The sequence below is a fragment of the Rhamphochromis sp. 'chilingali' genome (assembly GCF_963969265.1).
Source record: "Rhamphochromis sp. 'chilingali' genome assembly, chromosome: 2".
Taxonomy (NCBI): domain Eukaryota; kingdom Metazoa; phylum Chordata; class Actinopteri; order Cichliformes; family Cichlidae; genus Rhamphochromis; species Rhamphochromis sp. 'chilingali'.
The window spans coordinates 3,805,819-3,831,780 of record NC_137930.1 but is presented as its reverse complement, the minus strand read 5'-3'; the positions used below and the strand labels follow the sequence as shown (position 1 = coordinate 3,831,780).

General features: G+C 41.0%; 2 protein-coding genes and 1 long non-coding RNA gene across 4 annotated transcripts; 1 reads left to right on the top strand and 2 right to left on the bottom strand.

Annotated features, from left to right (window-relative positions):
- The first annotated feature begins 736 nt into the window (after positions 1–736).
- On the top strand, positions 737–8,533 carry LOC308391762. 2 transcript variants are annotated; one of them, XR_013970693.1, is made up of 4 exons: positions 737–2,492; positions 4,954–5,076; positions 6,501–6,643; positions 8,398–8,533. It is a non-coding gene; the product is annotated as an uncharacterized lncRNA (long non-coding RNA). The 2 variants fall into 2 exon arrangements; XR_013970692.1 differs by lacking the exon at positions 4,954–5,076.
- Positions 3,111–15,989, bottom strand: syt8 (synaptotagmin VIII). Its single transcript, XM_080874500.1, has 10 exons — positions 15,899–15,989; positions 15,585–15,720; positions 11,449–11,640; positions 10,146–10,309; positions 9,102–9,197; positions 8,769–8,936; positions 8,446–8,613; positions 7,171–7,288; positions 6,393–6,526; positions 3,111–5,148 (listed from the first exon to the last, which is right to left on the bottom strand). The coding sequence occupies exons 3-10, from the start codon at positions 11,618–11,620 to the stop codon at positions 4,888–4,890; spliced, it is 1,281 nt and encodes a 426-aa protein (XP_080730626.1). The 5' UTR covers positions 11,621–11,640; positions 15,585–15,720; positions 15,899–15,989; the 3' UTR covers positions 3,111–4,887.
- Positions 15,990–17,805: 1,816 nt separating this feature from the next.
- Positions 17,806–25,682, bottom strand: dld (deltaD). The gene is made up of 14 exons (XM_080871405.1): positions 25,550–25,682; positions 24,403–24,478; positions 24,022–24,101; positions 23,840–23,908; positions 23,233–23,302; positions 22,573–22,673; positions 22,334–22,477; positions 21,952–22,053; positions 21,622–21,812; positions 21,297–21,467; positions 20,706–20,895; positions 20,138–20,275; positions 18,758–18,847; positions 17,806–18,602 (listed from the first exon to the last, which is right to left on the bottom strand). Exons 1-14 carry the CDS (start codon positions 25,586–25,588, stop codon positions 18,537–18,539), a joined length of 1,527 nt encoding a protein of 508 aa, XP_080727531.1. The 5' UTR covers positions 25,589–25,682; the 3' UTR covers positions 17,806–18,536.
- Positions 25,683–25,962: the final 280 nt, after the last annotated feature.

Here is a 25,962-nt window from a genome sequence, read left to right as displayed (position 1 = left end):
TACTGGTTTTTGAACCGCTAATTTTCCTCGCTCTTTGTAGAATCATTGGATCATTTATCACTGAAAATAAACTAGTTGAGCCGTCTTTGTCACCGTTGTCTGTCTCATAGCATATATAATTAAGTAAATCATTTTTTTAAATATTGTTCTTGCTGTTGAGTGATCCATTGTAACTATTTTGTTCTTCCATGCGTACTATTTCAATGAAACGCGCAGATATTTTGTTTAAAGGCTTAGTTGTAAATGTCGTTAACCCTGAACAGGTTACCAGTGAACTAGTCTTTGTTAGGTGCTTAATCTACCAGTAGCTCATTGTACCATAGCTTTCCTTAAGATCTATTAGATCTATTTGACTATTTCGTTCTATTTTTTATGTAATCCAGAGTATATTTTGTGGTTGTGTCTAGTTAAACAAAGACAAAACCTTACAAAAGAATTAAGGATTAAAGATGGAAACATTCGTTTAAAGTTCCAAATATTTCACTAAATAAATATAAATTCACATTTATGGCAGAAATGGTCAGATGACGTCTAAAGTGAAGTCTGTAGCATAAGTTTATTGGATCTACTCACCGTGTGTGTGTGTGTGTGTGTGTGTGAGAGAGAGAGAGAGAGAGACGCAGGCTGCAGCTGTTTCTCAGACTCAATGACTGAAGCAGTTTCGTCTGAAAGCAGAGTTGATCCTGTTCTTCTTCTTCGTATGCTTTAATTGGATGGTCTGGGCTTCTCTTCGGGTAACCTGGTAACCCACCGATCTGCTGATGTCACTGCTCTCCATAATGAAGTGTGAGTGTATCCAGCCGCCTTTGTCAATAAGCAGGAGGGTAAATTCACAGGAGATAAGCCGGACAATGAAGGCCATGGCTGGTTTAAGCTGATCAGGAGACACTGAATTTCTCGCAAACAGGTGATTCCAGTTTATTCTCCAGTTTACTTTTGCACCTTTATTAACAATTCATCGACTTCAAACACAGATAACACTGATATTTTTTTATTATAGAATGAATTGTTATTCAAAATAATAATTAAAATGTGTGGTATTTTGGGTACATTTTAATTATTACTGAAAAGGGATGGGATTCATCACCAGTTAGTGATTTTAATAAGCACGAATGTCCACCACTGGAACAGAATATTGACACAAAATAAGAAAAAGAAGATTGTTTTTGACTCGAGGCCCCTTAGCAAAATTCTGAGAGCTACATTAGTTTAATTGTTACGTTATAGGTGAGTCTGAAGCAGATTAGGAACCCTTTAATGGATCATTTTCATATTTAAGGCCTTTGTTAAGGAGGTAAAATATAAAAGCTGTCCCATTTTGACTCCTGTGGATCAGAATTTTTGTTTGTTTAACTTCATTTATTTATTACCTTTATTGGATAGGAAAGTGTAGTGAGACAGTGCAGGAGAATGACACAGAGGAAGCAGCCCGGCAGACACTCAAACCCAGGTATCTAGCCTTCTGTACTTCAGCACATGGGTCACCTGCTCAACCAGGTGAGAGAAAGTGAAACAGAGAGCAAATTCACACCAAGTACAAACACAACAAATGGCATGATGGAGATAAAGCAAGGAAAGTAAATACACAGAAGCCACTGTAATTAAAAAGGAATAAATGACAAAATACTGCATGATGTTACATTAAGGTATAGAAAGAGAGTTCTTGCATTAGTGGCTTAGTGTAAAGCAGGGGTCCCCAGTCCAGGAGGGCCGGTGTCCTGCAGGTTTTAGATGTGTCCTTGATCCATGACAGCTGATTTAAATGGATAAATGACCTGCTCAACGTGTCTTGAAGTTCTCCAAAGGCCTGGCAATGAGCTAATCATGTGATTCAGGTGTGTTGACCCAGGATGAAATCTAAAACCTGCAGGGACACCAGCCCTCGTTGACCGGGATTGGGGACCCCTGGTGTAAAGGTTTGCAAATCCGTCTAACAAGTCAAAGATCGCTGCTCGGAGAAGACACAAATCCCCCATTTTAGGTGGAGTGAGTAAGATTTTTGTTGTAATTGCAGCAGAGTTGAAGGAGGATGCTGCTGAACACACTTTGCTGTTTGACCGGTAGGTCCTTTAGGGGATGTGAGGTGTTGTCCAGTATGTTCAGCAACAATCTTTGCCCAGGAAACACCTGTAGGGGCTCCAGAGACCCCAGAGCCAGGCCAATCCTAATCAGCTTCATCAGCTGGCTCTGTTGCTGCTGATGCCCTAACAGAAAATTGCACTAGTAATGACAGGTTAGTTTGAAAAATGTGCGGCAATATTTTTTTCCGACTTGTATTCCTTCAACTGATGTTCCCGTTATTCATTAACGTTTATTTTTAATGAGACAGAATAAAATCACTAATGCTCAGACTACAAATGTGTCCTTCCATTGTCATCTCAGTGTCATCTGCAGGTGACAGAAAGTGGAGAGAAGATCTTGTGTGTCCTTAAGTGGGTGGGACATTTACACTTCAAAGAGAGCTTCCAAGCTTCTTGGCTCGTCCCTATCAGGTCTGTTGAGCCTTCACTGGCCTCCTGTAAATCACCCTCTGAGGTAGCAGCAATATAATGTTGACCAGTAAAATACAAGCCCGTAGATCATTTGTTATTGAAGCTTATTGTGATGGTACACTCTAGCGGCTGTGGTAATTATGACAAGAGCAAAGGAGAAAGTAAGTGGCGATTGTAGGGGGATGGATGGATGAACGAAAGAAATTAATCAGTCAATCTAGGGTGACTTTCTTGAGCTCGTTCCCACTCTGATAAGGATTGTTCTTCCTTTGCCCTGTGAACCTACAAGCTCTTGCTTCCTGAAGTTCTCCAAAAAATACTACTGAGTTCTCCGAAGGCCCTCTGGGCTTTTCACACAACCGGAGAACATTAAGGCAGGTCCTTTGACGATGTGACAACATAACAATTGGGATTAAAGGGTTGTAGAAGTTCAACAGAAGGTCCTCCAGGTGCTCTGCGCCATAGTGCACCTTTAAAAGGGACTGTTGAGATTAGGGTCCTCGTAAGGTCTTGGGAGCTTTGCAGAATAACCTTCAGAAAGGTCCCCTGAAGGTGCTCTGAAGGTTTCCCGAAATAACTTTCAGGGAACGTTTTCTGAAGTTCCCTTGAAACTTTGCTTATGAAATCAAAGTTTCAAGTCAACAGAGGCTCGTCGTAGTTGATGTTTTAACATCAGATGCTGACAGAGTGAAAATCTCCCGTTTTGTGAATGCACTGAGCTGTGCATTCACAGAGCATTTAATGAGGACGGTCTCTGGAGGCCTGAGCCAGCAGGAGAAGGCACCTGCTGAACTCGGCTTGATTGAGCTCAGTTTTTGTTTGAGTCGTCGTCTGTCAGGGGAGACGAGTGAGAGTCTCAGACTTGTTTGTCCATAAACGATTGTTTCTAGCTTTTAGATCATATTCCAACTGTGTAGAAAGTTAACAAGATCTTTTCTTAATAAAAACATAGAGTTTTTTGTGTTTTGTAGACTAAAATACATTTCACTTTCAGTGTGTTTACATAAGAAATAATGATATGCATTTCCAGGTCCATTAGTATTTAGAAACCGGCACAACAACTGCAATTTTGCCTTTGCCTACAGGGGATTTGAAATCAAACAGTGAAGATGTGGTTGAAGTGGAGAAGTTCAGCTTTAATCCAACGGCTTTAACAAAAATATTGCATTAAGTGTTTAGGAATTACACCCAAGCTGCTCTGCTGAATCGAGCTCGGGTAACTGACTTGGCGAATTGAAGAATATCCCCATTTCTTTGCTTTGACAAACTCGTGGGTCGCTTCTTTTGCAGTCAGCCTTGGGTCATCATCCTTTTGCACTGTAAAATGTAGTCCGATCGGTTTTGTAGCATTTTGTCAGAGTCTGATCACAGAGGGTGGCCTTGAGTGCCACCCAGTGCTTTGCAGCGTGTCCTAAACTTTCTGTATTTCCATTCAGTAAGACATCTTTGGTTTGTAGACCTTGACAGAGATACTCCTGCCTCCTTAAGAGTGGTCCTGGCTTGGTAAGCTGTTGTAAAGCTGTTGTTTTTAACCATAGAAAGAATTCCACAACCATCAGTTGTCTTGCATGGTGTTCACAGTGCTGCTGAGCTGTTGACATTTTTGTACCTTTGTTCATACGGTACGAAGAAATATAGTACTGCCCCAGACTGCATGCATGAACAAATGATGAAGCTCTGGTTATATTACAAAACACAAGAAAAACACACCTTTATACTGATTAGTACTAAGAATTGCAATTCTACTACTAGTAGTAATAATCTTATTTAAAAAATGACTTATTTATGTCAGCCTTTCTCCTGCTTTCCTCCTCTTCCCTCTTTTACAGCAGCATCACTCCCCGTTTCACTTTGAGATAAACTTGTTTCCTTATATAGAGAAATAAGTGTGATGGTATGCAGATTGCAGACAGCCAGCACAAACGATGCCGGTGCCCACTCGTCATGAATCTGGCAGAAGTTTCACGTGCGAGCTCGTGTCTTTCGCAGGGTAAAAACATTTACTGAATGAGGCTCATTCAGAAGTTCAAGACTTGGAATCAACTCTTTTATCCACTTCATTTGTCTTGGAATAATGAGTGAACATATTGACTGTTTGATTTAAAATCCACCATGTTGTTGTTGTACTGAGGGAAAGTGTGTACTGAAGCTATGGACCTAACTGTATTACTCAGTACAGCTATCTTACAGAGGCTAAACTGTGTTTATAAAGCAAAAATAAATGTTAGAAAATATATTTTAGCATGTTTTGATTTGATACCAAAAATAATAATTACAAATCTTAATATACAGTATAATACAAAGTAATCTTATTCAATAATTTCCATATCAGAAGAACAAAGGGAGAAATGGTTATCAAAAATATTTGAATCTCTCTTTTTTTTTTTAAATGGTTTCATTTAGGGTACCACTGCTGAGCGCTTTCCTTCATTTTGCTGGGGATGGGGATTTTCTTTTTCAGGGTTAGAGTGGAGTTGACCTGCTCGGCCGACAGCAGGCTGTGCCACTGAGCCACCGGCCGTCGCGGGTTGGACAACATGTCGGCCCAGTGCCTTAGTTGGTTCCCTGTGGCATCACAGCCCAGGTAGATCTTCCCTATCGGATCATTCCTGGTCACGGCGTCATGGTCCCACACCGAGACCACCAGATTCACCCTCTGAGGAAAGAGATTCAGATTTAAAGTCGCCTCACTATCAGCGCAGCATTAAAGTGGTAGTCTTTAATATGGGAGACAGACAGTATCTCTACTTTTAAGATTAGGCTTCAAACTTTCCTTTTTACTAAAGCATATAGTTAGGGCTGGACCAGGTGACCCTGAATCCTCCCTTAGTTATGCTGCAATAGGTGTAGGCTGCTGGGGGATTCCCATGATGCACTGAGTGTTTCTTCTTCACCTACTTTGTATTTATACACCTCTCTGCATGTAATTAATAGTTATTATTAACCTCTGGCTCAGCATGTCTTTTATGCTGTCTTTCTCCCCTCCAACCAATCACAGCAGATGGCCCCGCCCCTCCCTGAGCCTGGTTCTGCCGGAGGTTTCTTCCTGTTAAAAGGGAGTTTTTCCTCCCCGCTGTCGCCAAAGTGCTGCTCATAGGGTCACAGGATTGGGGTTTTCTCTTATGTATTATTGTAGGGTCTACTTTACAACATATATAGCGCTGAGGCGACTGTTGTTGGGATTTGGTGCTGTATAAATAAAACTGAAAAGAAGTGAAGTAAATTTTTCCACAGGGATGCACCAATCCATTTTTTTTAGTTTGATGTGATACCTCAAGTGTGACTGTGTGCTTATAATAAGTGTCAGTCTTATAACAGTGTTAAACTAAAAAGCTGCCTCCCTCACTGCATACAGCTGAGGATCATCCCTTTATGTGTTAGGCTGCATTAGGCTCTTCTTTGAGAAAGGAGCTGAATCCCTACACCAGAGGTAGAAAACCTTAAAGCCTTCAGTGTGTGATGGTTTACAAAAGTGTGTGTGCCATGTTCATCAGAAAATCACAGCCACTCAGAACAACAGTAAAAGAGTAATTATCAAACATGTGAAAGTGGCAGGAGTCTGTTTCCCTTCTCAACAATGCGGCATGTATTATGTAACCACTTAGACCAGGACTGGAAAAATAGCAGGTTGAATTTTATTTTTATTGACACAGTGTATGCGTCAGCCAGTGCAGAAGTATAAATGTCAGGAGAGAGGAAAACATTCTCAAGTTAGTTCAATCCAGGATCTATGCTGATATATATTCTTTATATTCTAAACCATCATCACAAAATGTCTCCAGAATTACTGTTAAAATGTTTTGTGTTTATGTAAAATTAATATCGATGACCAGTCTATTGTTTCAGATAGTCTCAAATATTGTTAAAGATCTGCTTCAGCCAGGATGTCGTTACACTCACCTGGATTTGATCCAGTGACACGTCAAAGACGAACGATTCGTTGAAATAAGGGTTCAGCGTCTTCTTTTTGATAGACGTCTTTTTTTTCTTCCACTTCCTTTTGTCCAGAGCTAGCTGCATCTTCACATAAGGATCTACGAACACAGCATGGAGAAAAGTCACTCGGAGCACCTATAAACTGTATTTCTTCATGCAGATGCATGATGCCTCCATAAAATACCTGAGAAGAATTAATGGGGTAAAATAATAAGGTAAGCAGGAATCAAGAAACATGAATATTGTAACAGCTGTAACAGTATTGATGCAATCATGTCTGAATTGCATCAATAAAGAAATTTTAGATAATCATCCTTTTAGTTAAGATAATCCGTTATGACTTTCTTTAAATAAATATACAGCTAGATGTTTAAATTAAACATGGTCAGCACTTAAGCATTACTGCTCAAACCTGTTTAAGAAGACAGTTTGTTTAAAGGGGGAGGAGCTAAAAATATTATGATAAGATGCATTAGACCCCAGTGTAAGATAAACGAAGCTGCTGTAGTCGAGTACAGCTCCCACAATATGAAGATGGAAATGACTAAACTTCTCCAATCTTCACTGTTTCTGTAGTTACTGCTGTCAACCACTGTGAGGCAGTGTTGTCTTCTGTTACACCTCCAGTGATCACCCGTTGGTTTAATGGAGAGCAAATGTGTTCTTGGATTTGCTGTAAATTAGCACGCTGGAGCGTTTTTGAAAAGTTACATTTTTGATTAAGATCCCGTTTCAGTCTGACCTGAGGATCCTCCAACATCCATGCTCTTCAGGTTTTTGGCCTCCAGGATTACCACAGTCAGCTTGCTGGCAGAGGGAACATAGCGCAGGGAGAAGCAGATCTCTCCTAGATTTTCTTCCTGTAGCACAAACGTCATACAGAAATCTGTAGTTCTGACAAACTGAATCAGCTCTGATATATTTCAGTAAACTGAAATGAATAAAAATGCAAATAAAAGGAGGAAGCTGAAGGAGAAAGTGACCATCTACCCATTATGAGAGCCTTGTGCTAGTGACAGTACAAAATGATTTAAATAATATTCACATTCCTCTTGGATAACCTGCAAAACCTATAATGTTACTAACAAGTATAAAAATAAGAATAATACGTTTTATCTTAAGTGCCTTTCAAAATATTCAAGGTTAGAAGAGTTTAAAAAATTTAAAAAGCCAAGAAAAATGTCAAAGTGAATTAAACAAATATGCAGTATATAAAAATCATTAAGAACAGAGGATGCATGTGACAGGTGGAAGATGGTCAGAAAGAGTAAGTCACTTTAAAGAAATGTGTTGGGATTTGAAAGTGGAGAGAGTCAGGCAGGAGATGTCAGGTAGGAGAAAGCATCTGATGACTCTAACCTGAGAGGAGGGGGGAACCGAGAAAGGAGAACCTTTTATAACCTGGATTTGGTGCCAATGAGGGGGACCTCAGTTTTAACACTATTCAATCTGATAAAGTTCCTGGAGACCCAGGATTTGATTTCCTTGAGGCAACGAAAGAGAGAGGTGGGTGGGAGGTTTGGTGCACAGGTAAAGCTGGGTGTCATCAGCATAAAAATTGAAATTAATATCAAATTTACAAAAGAGAAGAGACCAAGTGGAAGTAGATTATTAATAGGAGAGGTCCCGGGACAGATCCTTCAGGAAGTGTCAATCGGTTGTTTTGAGATTTTTGAGTTGAATGAAATTAGTTTCAGGATGCATCAGTGATTCCGCTACAGGCTAGTGTCTCAAGAAAATGTATTGGGGTATAGTATAGAAAACCAGAATAGATTTTGACAGTATGAAGAGAAGAGTAAACAAACCAAGCTTGAAAAACTGTTAATCCTGCCATTAATCCAACTATTGGTCCCAGGAAGCAACATGACTGCTTTTTCTTTTTGAATGACACAAGAGGTTTGGATTAGGAAACTGAATCCTTAAAGAATATGGAAATACATTCGACAAAAATTGATTAAATCCTTCCTAGATGCCACCACTTGGACCATGAAGAATAAGGAAATGTGTGAAAGCAAACCTCAAATTTGGCGGGTGCTTCCAGCTCCTGCCACTCCTCGATGATGTGATTCCAATCAACATTGCAGAGCTGCACCCGGATCTCGCCGATGATTTCGTGTTTGGAAAACCGGTTAAAGTCAAACACTTTCATCACAGCTGTCGACTTCGTGAGGGTAGACTTTGGTAGCTGGGGGCATATAACTAAGGTTGGAAGCTCTTTCTTTTTTGAGGATTTGCAACATTGACGTTCAACTTCAATAATTCACCACATACACAACAATTTTTAATTATAACTGTTTTTTAAGCAAATGCAACTAAACAGGGCAAGTCACCAGGTCCTACCTGGAAGGTGAACTGCTCGTTGAAGACAGGGTTCAGCGTGCTCCTGAACACTTTGGTTTCATAGGTTTTGCTCTTTTCGGGGAGGATGTAGACTCTGACATATGGGTCTGAGGTTCCTCCGAGGTCCATGGCCATCAGGCTGCTGGCTTGTTTGATCCCCAGTTTGAGCTGTAAAGGTCGACAGGAAACAGATGGATATTGACTCATACCACAGCTGAAAACTAAAGAGGAGCTGAACAAATTTCACACATTCAAATGTTTAAAATAAGAATGCAACATTATAGAAGTGCAACGCTGCATGAAAGGTAAACAATTAGACATTCATTTAATCACCTCAGACAGAGGCCCATCATATTCCAGAGAGTAGAGCAGCTTTCCTCTCTGCTTTTTGGTTGAGCCATAATCAACATCTGCCACATCTGGCTGAACCTGTCAGACGAGCACAGGAAGCACATTAGCTGTCCAAGCCTTTTCAGGGGGTAAAGCCATGTTAAACTTTTAAACTAAAACTGTTGTATACTTTTAATTAAAAAAATAAAATTATGTCACACCCAGAACCAAATAAATCCAGAGTAACGACACAACATAGAACATCAAGTCTGTTCTTTGAGTCTGAAAAATAAAGTCATGTGGTGTCCTAGTGTGCATTACATCTAAAGGACAGCAGGGGTCACTGGAACTATGCTAAAATTACTCTACTGCTCTACTTGATCAATAACTTAAGTGAACATTTTCCTGATGAGTTTATGGCATTAATTGTTAGTGTCAGGTCTTATTTAACATAGTCTCATGTTGACTCAACGGTTTCTCTAAAGTGCCAACCGCATGTTCCCAGTGACGTAAAAATACAGGTTGTGCGTGCCAGTTCCTAACACCTTGATTGTAGTTTGTTGTGGACATGGACAACTGGAGACCCAACAACGAGTAGTCATTCCTGTGGCACATGCACAGCTGTAAAGTAAATTCTCCACAGACGAGTCAGTGGCATCGACCCTCGCAGTTACCAAAACGTTATTTCACTGAGCGCTTTCAAACCTATCAAAAGTAAAATCGAGTCAAAGGTTCTGACCAGTTGTTTCTTGACCCAAAAAGTAACTAAACTGTTCAGCAACTAATATCTGTCCAGTTTACAAGGAGCCTGTCATTAACCAAGGTCTTTTCACAGGAATTCTTGAGGGTTGGCAAAGCCCAGGAATACCTTAGCATGCTGAAAAGTAACACGTGAGACATTCCAATGGTTATTTCCATCTTTTATGTGTAGTCTGTAGTGTGTAGTTATAATCAGTTCAGTGGAAATAAAAAACAATAGAATACATTATGTTTTTGTGTTGTGGATCAGTCAAATTTATATCAGATACTCTGGCCTCTGCCACTCACCAGGGCTGTGGTTGTTTTTCCATTCACCGCCTTCAGATCGATCTGCTCGTTCTTCTTCTTTTTCTTCTTTCCTTTGCAGCAGCACTTGATGCAGACACACAGGCAGCAGAGCAGAATCAGCAGACCGCCAGCTGCAAAGATGGTGTAGATCGCCCATCGAGGCACTGTGGAGATAAGACGAGTCCACATTATCTCACCAACAAAGACTGATTCTGTAAACAAAATGTCCATTTTATTCTCATTGAAAATCTATGAAAATATTTGTTCCTTTGATTAAAAGTTGAACATATGAGCTTTATGGTAGAGTTAGATATAATGGTAAACTGATTACACATTCAGTTCACATTAAAATTATTTCTTTGTATTTGCAGTGACAAATCGTGCCAGTGTTTAAATCCTTTGATGTCCCAGTGCTAAAAGATGGACAAAACATAATTCATCAGAAGATAAATATAAATAATTTCTTTGGACATAATATTAATTGATTGAGTATGTTGAGAATGTAGTTTAAAGAGAATAATTTAAGACCGGAGATAAAACACTCTGGAAGCAGCTACGTCTCTAAATCGTACAACTCTATGCAGATGACACACTTTTGTGTGTGACTAACTTTAAGCCTCTGAGATCAAAGTCATCATTAGTGATAACTTTGACTCTAGATTTTGAAGAATGGCTAAACGGACGTTTTTGAAAATAAGAATAGGTTTTGATGCATTTCCAAATATTCATTTTCTTGGCCTCCTGATTACCGAGTCTTCAGAGACCAATTAAAAGAAAAAAGAAAAATGACATATTCAGATTGCAGAGGGTTCAGATTGAGGACATCAACAACGATGACATAAGAGACTAGCTTGGTTGTGCAATGAGCCTATGCACAACTTTGCAGAGCATCGTATACATGTAATAACTTTGTGCTATCATAAAAAATACGTGCAACAATAAGTTTGTGTGCTGCTCTTGTTTGTGTTGTTGTTGGTCCTTTAGGCAGTAGAAACTACAACATCTAAGTTTTAGTGAAATTTCAAGACACGTTCCAAATAACAGCTAAACCCAGGCATCTTATATTACAAGACACAGCATACAGCAGAACCAGGCTCAGGGAGGGGCAGCCATCTGTTTTGACTGGTTGGGGAGAAGGGGAAAGAAGCTATTATTGAGACCCTTCTCATCATTGTGTCTTTCATCAGCAGCAGGGGGAGATCACTAGCATTTGTATCTAACTTATTTGCTCACCTGACAAGATCAAAACACATATTTAACTCTAGTTATCCTTTGGCTACTTGGGAAATAATTCATTACTCACAGGGTATCCGGTCGAGCAGGCCATTGATGAAGGCAACAGCTGGGTCGGCAGTGGTGTTAGTATATGTGGAGATGAGGGTGGTGGGGTGATCTGTGACTGTGAAGCTTTTTGCCTTTGATAACAAGTTAGATTTCACATGGGAAGAATGTTGTGGTGGAAGGATTTTAGACATGATGAAGAGGATGAAGATTTCTGGAAGCAAGAGATGACAAATGTTTACATGTGTTAACAAAAAAGTCTCTCAGCCTTTGTGCTTAATGAAAAGTGGAGGGAATGGCTTCCCTCAAATTACCACAGGCTTGATAGATATGAGTCAAAGTGACCGCATGATGCACGTGCAGTCACTTTAAAAACACACACACACACACACACACACACACACACACACACACACACACACACACACACACACACACACACACACACACACACACACACACACACACAGTCCAACAAAGAGACGGTGGGTGGAACCTAAAATCTCAAATTTGGACTCATCAGACCAAAGCACAGATTTCCACTGGTCTAATGTCCATTCCTTTTCTTTCTTGGCCCAAACAAATCTCTTCTGCTTGTTGCTTTCATTTAGTCGTGGATTCTTAGCAGCTATTTGACCATAAAGACCTGATTTCCGCATTCTTATTACATTATATTGTATGGTAAAGACCCTACAATATTAAAAAGCCATCTGCTGCAATTGATTGGGTGTGACAGGCGACAGCTCATTGGTTCCTGAGGTGAAAAGTCGCCTGCTATCGTCCAAGAAAGCATAGTTAACAGAAATCCTGACCTTTTATTTATACACTGAGTTGATTTTGTTCTTAAACATATTCAAAACTCGCCACTGCACTATAATCTTATAAAAGTGATTTGTAACTATACCACTGGTGATACCCTGTGGTCAGATTACAGAGAGACCATGGTTTTACAACCTGGTCAAAATATCACCTTTTAACCCATAAAACTTTTCAGTGTTGAGATATTTTTGGACTTTAAAGGAAGTTTCCCAGCAACAGTGACGTAAAACAAATTTCAACAAACAACAGAGCCATCAAACTCTGCTGATACGACTGAGTGGAATTCCAACTACGGCCCTCCACCATGAACAAACAGCAGCAGCACATTAAACCACGGTCTGATTCATGCTCCGATAACAGCACTCCACACAATGCTTCAGTACTGTTTCTCTTTGTAGAAATACCCAAAAGCCAGGCATACATACTGAATTTACTTCTGCTGCCCAACTCCTCATCCTGATGTTAGTCCTTCACAGTCTGTGATCTAATTTTCACCCTAAAATTAAGCCTGGAAACCAACTTTTTTAAACATGTTGCTTAAAACGCTGGGTAGCGTCCATGCAAATAGTTTTAATGGATCGCCATTAAAACTATTTGCATGGACGCTACCCAGCGTTTTAAGAACTGTTTTAGCAAGTGTTTTAGTGTTTTAGACCATCGCAGGGTTTCTGCAGCTTAAGGCAATTTAATTTAAGACTTTAAAAACAATAACAAACCTTTTTTTTGCCACTCAGAATGAAAATTATGAACAAATTAAACAACAACTTAACTTGAAGGAAAAGAAAGATAAATTCCTCTGAGTTAGAGATACAACTTAATATTTTTGAAATGTTTGAAAGATTGAGTTAAAACATTTAATATTAACTCAGGCCTTATTTTAACAGAACAAATTCAGTGCTTAGAAATAAATTTTAAGCACCAGCAGGATCCTTGCTAATCATCAAAGTTAAACAATGACAAACAAACAAAAAATAAAGATTTCTGCTCTCTATTATGGGTCAAGCACTTAAAAATTGGATTCTCTATATCCTGTCATACAAATGATCACATCTCTTGTGAAATCACTAAGAATAACGATTTGAAAAAGGCAAAAAAAAAAATTAGGATAAAAGAAGTATTTTACTTACTTATGATGAATTTAACAAAAATTTTGACATCCCTGCTCAGTCCATACAGGCGACTGGCGAAGGCTGATAGTTTTCCGTGCTTTACCACTCAGATTAAAAAAAGTTCGGTTGAAGAATAACTGAAGAGGAAGGACGGACTCTCTAACAAAGGGACTTTTCCTAAAAACAATCTTTAAACTGCTGATTAAAGAGAGGAAACTTCTCCTCCCTCCAGCTACATCCACTCTGTTTTCCCCGTAATCAGAAGGGGAAACACAACAAAAGCTTCAAAACCAGGATTTACCAGGGGACAGGCCTTCTTCTAATCTATATACTTAAACTGTGGAAGTGCTTAGTGGCAAAAAGTCCACTTACTGTACGACTGAAGCTGAAAAACTAAAAGAGCTGTACTGACAGATCCCTTTATAAACAACGATAGACCTCCTTTGGCGAAACAAAACTCGTAGCTCCAGCTCCAGGGAGTCTATCGTTGTTTATAAAGGGATCTGACAGTACAGCTCTTTTAGTTTGATAAGCACACATGCAGGTCAAATTACATGATAATAAATAAAATTCTTGTTGAAGAGACATAACAGACTACATGGCCGTCTGTCAGCAATTAAAGTTTGCCGTCTTTTATGATTATTGTGACATCACTGAAAGGAGAATATACTGAAGCCTTAAAAACTGCTGTTCCTCTAGCAGACACGAGGCCAGGGCTGCCACCAAGGTGGGGCCAGAGGGGCTCCGGCCACCCCCCAAAATTTGCTGGAGGTGTCCCTGCACGAGGCTGGTGACAAATGTTACCGAATTTAAAAAGCATGTTCACAGCCTGTTACATTTTTTTTTTTAAACAGACTTTGGATAGTTTCCCACTTCATAAAAACAGTGCTGATGATTTTTTTTAAACATCACTGAGTGAGTTATTGGGCTATTTTGAGACACAGTTGTTCAGATGAAGGCAAATTTGGAGCTTCAGGCTCCAACAAAGACCATGGTGATGACTAAAACACAAATATTCAAGCTTTGAAATGAACAGTCCAAAACCACGGAGTGGCATCATGGAGGCTACTGAAAGTGAGGACAATAAATGAAACTAAATTAAATCTTGCCCAGTTATAGTCAGAGTGACCAAAGTCTCTGAAAGCTAAAACACTGCCTTTTCTCTCGCTCCTTCAAAGATCAGTCTGAGAGTTAAGATTTGATCTCAGGGTTAAAGTTGGAATTAGGTTTATGTTTGGGTCAAAGTCTGGCCCTAAGTTTCAAGGGTTAAAATGAGATGTAAGAGTTCCAGGAATTCATTAATGTAAATGAATGATGAACATGCCTGTGTCTGGGGAAGGCAGAAGTCTCTCTAACAGTTAAAAAAGGTTAGCCAGAGTATGAGAACCACTCATCCAGACAGGCTCAAATTTAACAATGCACTTATTCAGGACTCACAAGTTTCTAGCAGATAGGATGAACAGCGGTGTCCTAATAATCTGAAAGATTACTTAGATTAGTACAACAAGATTACCTTTTTACAAGATAACTAGTGTCTGATGTTGTTCTGCTATTATTGAAAGGGAAATATTTCTAAATATTCTATAATATGTCTCAAAGCGATCTTTGAAAAGTTGAATAAGGAGTGTGACAAAATGTGAAGATTTAGAGACGTGCAAGAAACGAAGACAAAAAAAAAAGTACAAAAAAGGAAAAGCAAAGGAAGAAAGGACATGGACAGGGAAAGTTTATGACATTGGGAGGGTTACATGGAGAAGAAGAAGAAGAGAAAAGAACAAATAGAAGAAAGAAAAGGGAGGCAGAGAAGAGTGTGAGTGGTGAAATAAAGAAAAAACTAACACAATTACAAGAGCAGGGTAGAAAAGAGCAAAGGAAACAGGAGGAGAGAAATGAAATGGGTCGAGCTTTCAAGATGAAAGTTTAAGAGACAAAATCAGAGAAGAAAATAATTTATGGGTAAACTAAGAATGTAGACATAAAGCACATCCCAGATTCTCCGATGAGATCCCAGAACAAAAAAGTAAAGAAGGCGATCACAGAAACAAGAGATAAGAAATGAAAGAAAGATGGGCGAATCCAGCTAACAGTGAGTGTGTCTGTTATTTTCTGCAACTGATACAAACGTAATTGGACTTTATCAAACACTGACATTTCCCCTGAGACTCAAACAGTCACATAACACAAAATTTAAAAAAAAAGAAGAAGAGAAGAATAGAAGCAGCAACAATACCCCAGTGTAACGAGGACTTTTCTCTTCTTTTACTTCATTTCTTCTCCAGTTGTTTACGGGGCTGTTAAACAGCTCGAGCCTGCAGAGTCTACGACTCCTCAAGCGTGGCTAATTCAACCTGGAGCAGCTGCCACACCTGCTGAACACACACAGAAACAGTAGTCAGAGTTTAAACAGAGGTGGAGTTAGTGAAATGCTGCTTACTTAAATAAAACATGCGTCATCCAGCAGCAGAAACAGCTACATGTTACTGAAACAGCAAAATGTGTTCAGTGAGCTGCAGTTCAGCTGTTAAGATGCTCTGATGATTTTACCACTAGAGCCGCTGGATGTTTATTTGTATGCTGCTGAAGAAAGACAAGGATTCCATTCTTCCTGAAACATTCATTCTAAAAGAGTAGCTTTGCATAATCCAGAGTTCATAATAATCCTCTGAGCCAAGCTCCCCTCAGTTCGTCCTGTGTCTGAAGCCCTTCGTCCTTTAAAGCCAGCTCTGATTGGCTGCCCCACGGAATCAGAAGATCTAAACTAAAAGTAGGTGGGGCTGCATACCAAGACAACTATAATCAATAACTTATTAACCTTGCTGTTGTCACCTGGACAAATACGATCGATCAGTTATTAGAAGATGAGTATGAATCAGTGTTATTATCATCGCACTTTCATGATCTTTGACATTTCAACTTTAACCATAATAACCACTCTTGCTACAGTACATACAGTCTATGTCTTGAGTTTTAAATGTTAACAGGAGGCTATTTAGAGTCATCACACTTTCTGCTCGTCACACGATCCACTTATCAGCTGCACCTGTGTCAGAATTATTACTTTACCTTTAATTTTACATTTTTGAGTTGCTGTTCAATATAATGTAGATGATGTCAGTGAACCATAGACAAAGAAACGCTTGTCGAACATGGACAAATGAAGAAGACTGAAGAAGACTGAGATCTTACCTTCCTAAAACTCTTTTTTAACATAACCGTGCCGCAGGCTTGAGCCACGCTTCCTTTCTGTGTACAGTTCCAATGAGCTTGAAAGTCAATACCTTTATCCTTCAGTACAACCTGAACTCTCTTAGGCGGCTTTCTGTTCAGGAATATTTCTCCAGGCTTGTTGAAAGATGTTGGCTGTATTTGGTTGTCTGTCAGGATGATTCCCCACTGCTTTAATAATGTTGGGCTCTGAGGAGGCCGATCCATGCCTGATAGTGTCCCACTGTGTTTTTCTATCCAGGGGTGGGAAACTCCAGGCCTCAAGGGCCGGTGTCCTGCAGGTTTGAGATGTGTCCTTGATCCAACACAGCTGATTTAAATGGCTAAATGACCTCCTCAACATGTCTTGAGGTTTCCAGAGGCCTGGTAATGAACTAATCATTTCATTCAGCATGTTACCCAGGGTGATTTGAGTGGGTACTTTTACTGCTTTTAATGCTGTTTGGGATCATTGTCATGCTGAAAAATGATGGGATTCCATGGTCTATCAAAATTTGATGGTACTTTTCTGGGTGCATAATTCAATAAATTTTAAAAAGATCTCCAACATTTGGGGTGGCTGTAGCTCAGGAGGTAGAGCCAGTCACCTGATCTGAAGGTGAGCAGGCTCCTCCAGTCTACATGCCAAGAATCCTTGGGCAATATAATAATCCCAAGTTGCATCCATGGGAGTATGAATATAGTTAGGAAGCACTCAGTTTATAAGAAAATGATTGGGTGAATGTAGCATAGAGCGCTTTGAGTACTCTGGGAGAGTAGAAAAGTGCTATATCAGAATCAGTCCATTTATGTCACTGGCTGAAATGCTGTCCCAAATCATAACAGCACCTTGATCTTTTACACATGGCTGTAGACTCTGTCCTCCAGTGATTTGGATCCATCACTCATCAGATCTTCTGCCACTGATTTTCAGTCTGGTTCATGTGTACTTTGGCATACCTCAGCCTGTGCACCCCGTCACACTTCTTTAAAAACGCCTTGACAGCCACTGATGTCATTTCTGATGAGGCTAGATGCATCAGCTGAAGGGCCAGATGCATCTCTCAGTTTAACTTCATGGTCCTGTTGCAGATCAGTTTCCAAATGCACTACATAAAGTTTAAATTTTATCCCCCCCCCCCAATTTAGTTTCACACTGCCCATCTACATCATCCAGTGTAAGAGCTGCTATCTGCACTGAAAGTTACTTCAAAAATAATGTCGGCACATGAAGCTACACAGCAGTGTCTGATTTAACTGCCTTTATTGGTTGAGATGGTGAGATACAGGCCAGAACGAATGACAGCAGAGTAATTTGAGTAGGAAACAGTCACCCGGCAACTATCAACAGCTCCCCTCCAAATGTGAGCTGATGTTGACCTAAGAGTCCTTCAGTACTTTAGTTACACAGGAAGCAGCAGCTGAGCCACATTCATTCTTATCACACATCTGTTTCTGCACAAATCTGTGACATCAGTCGGAGTGAACATGAAAGAAATATAAACTTAACCACCACCACACCGGCTATGAAGTCACCGATTTGAGATGAGCCAGAAATCCATCTTAAAATTGAAAACATGCAGATGTGAATCTTCGAGCAGCTCCAGTTTCCTGCTCTGATTACCCATCAGATGTGTTAAATTCCTCCATGCTGTAAAACAACAGACATCCCCGTCTCCTTGCACAAACAAAACAGCCAAAATAATATTCATATCTCTCTCTGACCTGCAAATGAGTGCATAATGCTCTGCTGAGAGCTTTTAAACTACGTGTGGAAAACAAAAAGCCTGACAGCAGTCAGTGTTTATTTACCCAACAAACCACCCGTTTATGATTTTATTGAACATTTAAATAACGTTAGAGCTAAACTGGTACAGGATCCCAGGTGGGTCAAAGTCAGAAGGTTTTTGAAGCAGACACGCAGCTTTTCTGTTTCTCCACTGTCATGTCCGCTGAAGGTGCGACAGCGGCTGGCGGCTCAGAAGTTGATGGCTTTGCCGAAGGAGGCGGCCAAGTTGGCTTCTCTGAACGCCTCGGACACAGTCTGCAGGAGAAGGACGAAGAGGAAGGCGTTTGAAAGAACTCACGGTGCAACAGGACTTATCATTTGTCATGTCATTTCTCATATCTTTACTACAAGATAAACTAAGAACTGTGCATGTGCACTATGCTGTGTCGTGTGTGATAAAGAGAACGCACCGGATGGGCGTGGCAGACTCTGGCGACGTCCTCGCAGGAGGCGCCGTACTCCATGGCCAAAGCAGCTTCGTTGATCATCTCTCCTGCGCCCTGCAGAGAAACACACAGCAGCGTCTGGTTTAGCAGGTCTGTAAACAGCAACAGCTTCACATGGTCTGTTACAACAATTAACTTTCCAGCAAGCAATTTTACTTGTCAGGTAATTACAATCAAATGCGCAGCAAGACAAACACAGTAGCAAACTTGGCCACTTAATTCAGGCACTTATCCCTGTGATGGAAAGGTAATGACTGCCTGAGAAAAAAAAACAGTCCCTTGATCGGGATCATGTCCATTTTTTTATTTTATTTTTTTTACACATGGGTTCACTGCACCAATCTTCTGTCTAAGACTGTCCAGCAAATTTAAGGGGGGAGTTTGAGACGCATTCAGAAACATGAAACAAAAACGTAATTGTGCATGTAACTGAGAGCTTTAAGGAAAGCTGTGTTCCAGTAAGACGTTTCTGGTCTCATAAAGCAGCGGTCCCCAACCTTTTTTGCGCCACGGACCGGTTTATGCCCGACAATATTTTCATGGACCGGCCTTTAAGGTGTCGCGGATAAATTCAACAAAATAAAACTAGTACCGGTACCGAAAAAAAGAAAATTTATTCATAACACACGTGAAAAGACCCAGGGACACCGAGTTAACGATAAAAATGATAACAAAATAACGCTGAAAACCGATAAAAACCCTGAAAACCAGACATTTCACACCTGAGCCTCAACTCTCGCGGCCCGGTACCAAACGACTCACGGACCGGTACCGGTCCCAGGCCCGGGGGTTGGGGACCGCTGTCATAAAGGACTGACAGAGATGTTAACAGAGATCCGGACACTCCATGGAACAGGGTCACCATGAATGTCAGTCAGTCCACCTGCACTCCTCGGATCTTTGCACTGACAAATATCTGCTTTATTGTCGCCTCAGAGTTACTGTAAGTCTAATCTGAGCGGTACAAACATGGATGTCTCATCCTTGACACAGTTAAAGGTCATTAACGGGGAAGTGTGTTCATCGAGAGCCAGCCTGATGGTTTTACAGCACTCGCATGTGTCTGTCTGGGATTAGTGTTTATTAGGACAGATGCAGTAATGAGACAGACACACAAACCGTTAACTTCCATTTTCATAGGAGGCTGATATTCTACATAAACACTCCAAAGCTGTAAACACTCGATTCCCATCATCATCATCCTCCCACGTGCTCAATGTCTATTTGATTGGGTAGATGATCCTCTACAAAGACAGTCTGAACCCATTAACACCCAGTCCACCCACACAGATGTTTTTACATTTAAGGCTAACGCGGGTCCAAAGGAGGCTGATGAACTCTTACAGATCCGAGGATGTGAGCTCCCAGCATCCTGTCGGTCTCCTTGTGGCTGAGGATCTTCACCAGGCCGTCGGTGTCGGCGTTGGTTTTGGCTCGGCTGTTGGCTGCAAAGGGGAATTTGCCCACTTTAAACGGGACACCCTGTAGAGGAGAAGAGAGGAGGACTCAGACTGAAGTGAAATGACACAGAAATATTAGTTTTAAATGTTGCACTTTTCACACATTTTTCCCAAGTTATGGGACGCTTCATGGCTGTCACGTTTGTGTTTGTCACTTGTACAATATAAATAAGCACAAACAATCAGGATGAAACCCTTCTTTTGGCTTGGATCTGGATTGAAATGTTGGGAAATATCACCACCAGGTGGCCGATGTCAATGTCTGAAGCAGCTTAGTTTTAACAGAGACACATATTTACATTTAAAGCACTTTAAGCTGCATGGCTACTTTGTGCATGATCTCTGCTACAATGATTTAGTGACATTTCCTTCAGTTGCCCTAGAAGAACAACGCTGCACCCAGAGAGCTGGCTATCCATCGTGCTGGAAGCAAACACCTTCCCAACTTTCACCTCCTCTTTGAGCTGCTCCTCGCTCTTGCCCACCCAGGCCACCTCGGGGTGCGTGTAGATGACTGAAGGGACGCAGTTATAGTCGATGTGCACAGCGCCGCCCGCCATGCCCTCCACGCAGATGATGCCCTCGTCCTCGGCCTTGTGGGCCAACATCGGCCCGGCAACCACGTCACCGATTGCATAAACGCTAAAAGAGGAGAGGAAGAAGCAAAGAGGGAACAAATGTCACTGAGCCGTGTTTTGCAAGGAGTGATACATATAATTTATTTTTTTGGTCTGGGTCATTTACTGACCCAGGAATTCAGCAGCTACATAAATACATAGAGGTTCTCTTACAGAGCAACAGAGCATCCCAGTGACGCGATCAAAGGCCTTTTCGTAACAGACTTGTTACTTTATTTCTCCTGTTACACCACTGTTACACTAATCTATTTGTGCTTACTATTTTTAGAGATTTTGATATTTTTAAAATTGGACAAAATTTTAGCAGGGGTAAACTGGTGAGGATGCACCAAATTGGTAAGTCTGCTTTCAGAGATTCAATCACTTCATTTTAGCTTAATTTTGGCAGCATGAGCTCGGTGGTACCTGGGGACTTTGGTCTGGAAGCGGTTGTTGACGGGGATGCGACCCCTGTTGTCCAGCTCGATGCCGACAGTGTCTAGGCCCAGGTTCTGGGTGAAAGGTCGTCTGCCGATGCAGACCAGCAGCACGTCACATGTCAGAGTCTCGCTCTTCCCTCCAGCTGCCGCCTCCACCCTGAAACACACATAATACCCACGTGGTTACATGACAAAGCTCCCCAGCCATATTTCAAATTTCATGAGTTTAGATAGCACATGGGTGTAAAACAGCCCAAAAGAAAATGCATCAAAGAGAGTCCTGAAAGTCTGAGTCTGGTTTTTCCACTCACGCCACATCGATCTTGCCATCGGGCCTCTTGGTTGCTCCCATGACTTTGGTGCCGAGCTTGAACTTGAGGCCCTGCTTCTGCAGGATGCGCTGGAAGTTCTTGGAGATCTCCATGTCGATGCCCATACCACCCACGTGGCCCAGGAACTCCACCGCTGTGACCTTGGCACCCAGACGCTGCCACACTGACCCCTGCAGGATGGCAGGACAAACACACGTCTGACAAGTGCAACTCTCCTTTCTAAAGAAACAGAGCTGAGGCAGGAAATGTTGCCGATGTAGTCGACATAATCATGTGTTTGTGGGTGAATCAGTCTGTAGTGATGCTGACCAGCTCCACCCCGATGACTCCAGCTCCGATCACAATCAGCTCCTCTGGTACTTTCTTCAGGGAAAGAGCTCCTGTCGATGACACGATGGTCTCCTCATCAATCTAAAGAAACATATTTGAACACACTTCTTTTAAAAATCAACCCAGAATTATCTTTTAAAAATCAAGTGCATGTGAGTTCTTATGGAGTGGTGAAAGGAGGGTGACATGTGTGAGATATGATAAGGCTCTTGAGACGAGGACGCCTTTTGTTAGACACCTGCAGCACTGACTCCTCTCTTCATGTCCCTTCCTCGCCTCCTCCACCCCCTTTGGTAAATACAACAAGCAAAAAACCTGCAACTAGTGAAATGAAGTATGAACAGGTCACAAATTCTCATACCTGGATGCCTGGAAAGGGCGTGACCTCTGAGCCTGTGGCGATGAGGATGTTCTTGGTGTTGATGACCTGCTCTGTACCATCAGCTGTTGTGGCGGTCACTTGGTTCTTCCCGGTTAACCTTCCAAAACCATTAACGTGAGTAACCTGTGGGGAGTGATGTCACACCACAGACACTGTTAAAAGTGGTTCAGATGTAGCATCTGTGTAAACCAGCACTAATGCAGAGAGGGAAGACTGACTTTGTTCTGTTTGAATAAATGTGCGATTCCTCCAGTCAACGCTTTGACCGCCCCACTCTTCTGAGCCATCATCTTCTCCAGGTTCAACGAGATGCCTGAAACTGAAAGACAAAGACTTTATTGTCAATGGGGTCACAAATGTCAAACTAAGAAACCGATGGAAAAACAAGTTATATTCAATTAAAGCGTATTGTCGAAAACACACATTCTGTGCCATCAGTATCCAGTACTAAGGAATACAGACACAAGTGTTATAATAACGTATATGCTTATATTAAATATGGCTAATGCTGCAAATAATGACCTTCAGTGTAATCTTGGCTATAAAAAAAATCTACTTGAAAGGTTTAAAGACAATGGATTTCTCTACTGTAGTCATTTCAGGCACACAGAGCATGTACTGCTGGTCAAACCAATCATAAGAGGGTTGGTTGGCTTAAAGCGAGGGGAGCTAACACAGCTTGTTTCTGACAGGATTAACTGAGGGGCAGCACAAAAACCTCTATGACATAAAGAAGGATTCTTTTGAACTTTGAATCATGCAAAGCTCTACTAGAGCTCAAAATTACAACACATAACTGGAAATGACCCCCCTTTAAGGATCAGTGAACTACACAAAATGTACAAAACGTCTCTTTAAAGCCTGATGGTGATTCTTACTTTCGATGCCTCTGCTTTCAAAGTCCTTCCCATGAGCCAAGTGGTACAAGTAGGAGTTGTTCAGCAGAGCCTGCAGAAACAAAACAGCAGCTTATTCAGCTGGAGGAATGACTTTATACACGTTTGCATCATTTTACGGATTCAATATAGTTTAATCAATCTTACGTTCAGTGCTCATCACCAAACTGAAAAGTTATTTTTAGGTGAAGTTTGTTCTGCTTTCCTCTCTCTGTGAAATTTAGTCCTTATTATGAAGTGGAAAATGTTTTTCCCACTCTGCTTGGATAAATCCAAAAGTATTGGCTTATTTTTGAATTCATCAAGACAATAAAAAGATGCTACCGGTATGTGCTGCTATTCTTTCTGGCAAAATTTTTGGCTCTACTACTCAAATGTGCTCCATGGAAGCATTTGCCCTTTATAATATATCTATGGATAGAAAACCATCACTGGATTACTTTTATACGAAAGGTGTACAAGTTCTGAAAGAGAAACCAAACCCAAGATAAAAACATCCTTGGTATCTCCTTCCTGTAAAATGATCATACTGATCAAACCTCTTACAAACAAACCTGTGAATTTGTGGTGATTAAAAGCAGTTTGTTACCTTCGAGGGGATGCAGCCGACATTGAGACAAGTCCCGCCGAGTGTGAGATTTTTCTCGACACACACTGTCTGTCCAAAAATAACAAATGTAGAGACGGGGGATACATTATTCACCAAAAACTTCCACTTGTGACCATCTGTGGGATTTAGACAGCAGGATATCTGTCGAGCAGGTGGGTTACCTTAAAGCCGAGCTGTGCAGCTTTGATTGCAGCGACATAGCCTCCTGGACCGGAGCCCACCACTGTGACGTCTGCATCAACTGCAGAGAGGCAACACAGCAGCTTTTAGCATGACTTTACACCACCAGAGAAAACTACATGATTAAGGTCTGGTGTATGTAAATGAACATTTTAATGCAAGCTCTCTACCACCCCTCTTTACATAGCCCATGAAGTCCTATCCCCACCCAAATCCAGCACCCGAGACTCTCTGCAAGTCTGAATTATGAGACTGCTTTGATACAAACATCAGAGATCAAACCGCACAAACATGTGGCTAAAGTTCAGTAAACATTGTGCCACAAATAAAGTCCTATGATAAGATTTACAGCACAATCGTACTTGCTGCTTTGTCAGCGTAGGTACGAACAGACAGCGCTGCAGCTCCGTGCACTTTGCAGGGCAGGTGGTGGCTCCGCTGTGAAGCAAACGAAATGCACAGTTAGAAAATACGCATGCACAATACAACTAGGCAATGCAACACAAAACAATGTTATAGTGCATCACAAGCCAACTTTGCAAACTAAAAGCATCTGTCTTCAGTGGCTTCTCTCACTTCCGTAATCTGCTGCTTAATAATTTCTATTTACGTCACTACTATTTCCTTTTAAAGCTGCATACTAAGATACTGAAGCCTAGTGAGTCACGAAGGAGCAAACTCAACTACTAAACTAACATTTGAATTTTCATATTTAGTTTAATATTTAGACTCATGCACTTGTTTTCATGGAATTGTACCACATTCAGCTGGTTTGCTGTTGCAGTGCCAGCTCTCAGCAAGGACACCCTCAGCCTGTCCACCAGCAACTCTGAAACTTTCCCCTCTAGCAGACTACCAAGTTAGCAAATAACTACAATTTAAGTGTCATAGAGTCACAAAGCTTCTAAAAGCCCCGAAACAATTCGGAATAATTTGATGCTCGCCGTGAAGCTGTGAGACAACAGCTGAGCTTACGACATAAATTATGAGTTAGGCAACCGCTGCTAAACAGCTAAGCGAGCTAACACGACACCAGAGTGGGAAATGTCAACTGTAAAGTCATAGAACCTAGATCCTTTTCTTCTAGCTTTGTGTGATTTAAGCCCCTTTAATATTAGCAGAATACAAATATCACGCTTCTTTTCATTTCAGGTTTTACTTCAAAATACTGCGGCAATATTTAACCAGAAAAGTCGTGATTTAGTTTAAATGTGGGGAAGGTTGTTAGTCTAACTCATGCCGAATTAAAATGAGAAAGGTATATGAATAGGAAAAACATCAACTGAAAACCAAGCAACGTGTTTAGACATCGATAACCACAACAACTCCAAATTGCATGTCTTTTCCAGTGCAGTCTGGTTCGCCTTCTGCTGTTAGCCGAGTAGCTAGCCAGGTGCGGGCCGCAGGTCTAAAATTTCCCCTATCCTCTAGATCTGCAGCACGCAGGACAGTTTACGACACATCCGGATTTCGCATACTGGTTATCGCGAAAATAATATGACTGCTTACTGTGGCCAGGGAGCGGTATAACTGTGTCCAGCTCTGCATTCTGTCGGTGCACTCTCACTGGATCCGTAACCTACAGCAGGCCGAGCAGCCAAGGACTCCTATCATTGCGCAAGCGCAGTATGGGTCCAAACCGAAAACTCCTCCGGGTCGCATCTATTACGCATCACGTCAAAATTTGCGACGGGTAAACAAATGTTATTTTTAAAAGCAAAATGTTTTTTTAAACAAATCATATATATATATATATATATATATATATATATATATATATATATATATATATATATATATATATATATATATATATATATATATATATATATATACATACACACACACACACACACACACTTCCTCTACACCCCCCCCCCCAATGTTTTTGCACATGTCGAGGAGCGTGTCAGGCTACATTT

Coding starts and splice junctions, on each gene's coding strand:
- dld (XM_080871405.1), bottom strand. CDS start 25,588: ATGCAGAGCTGGACACAGTTATACCGCTCCCTGGCCACA. Junction 22,054..22,333: donor CGCCCTTTCCAGGCATCCAG/GTATGAGAATTT, acceptor ATGTTTCTTTAG/ATTGATGAGGAGACCATCGT. Junction 20,276..20,705: donor AGGAGCAGCTCAAAGAGGAG/GTGAAAGTTGGG, acceptor TCTCCTCTACAG/GGTGTCCCGTTTAAAGTGGG.
- syt8 (XM_080874500.1), bottom strand. CDS start 11,620: ATGTCTAAAATCCTTCCACCACAACATTCTTCCCATGTGAAATCTAAC. Junction 8,937..9,101: donor ATGATGGGCCTCTGTCTGAG/GTGATTAAATGA, acceptor CGACCTTTACAG/CTCAAACTGGGGATCAAACA. Junction 7,289..8,445: donor AAGCACCCGCCAAATTTGAG/GTTTGCTTTCAC, acceptor TTTGTGCTACAG/GAAGAAAATCTAGGAGAGAT.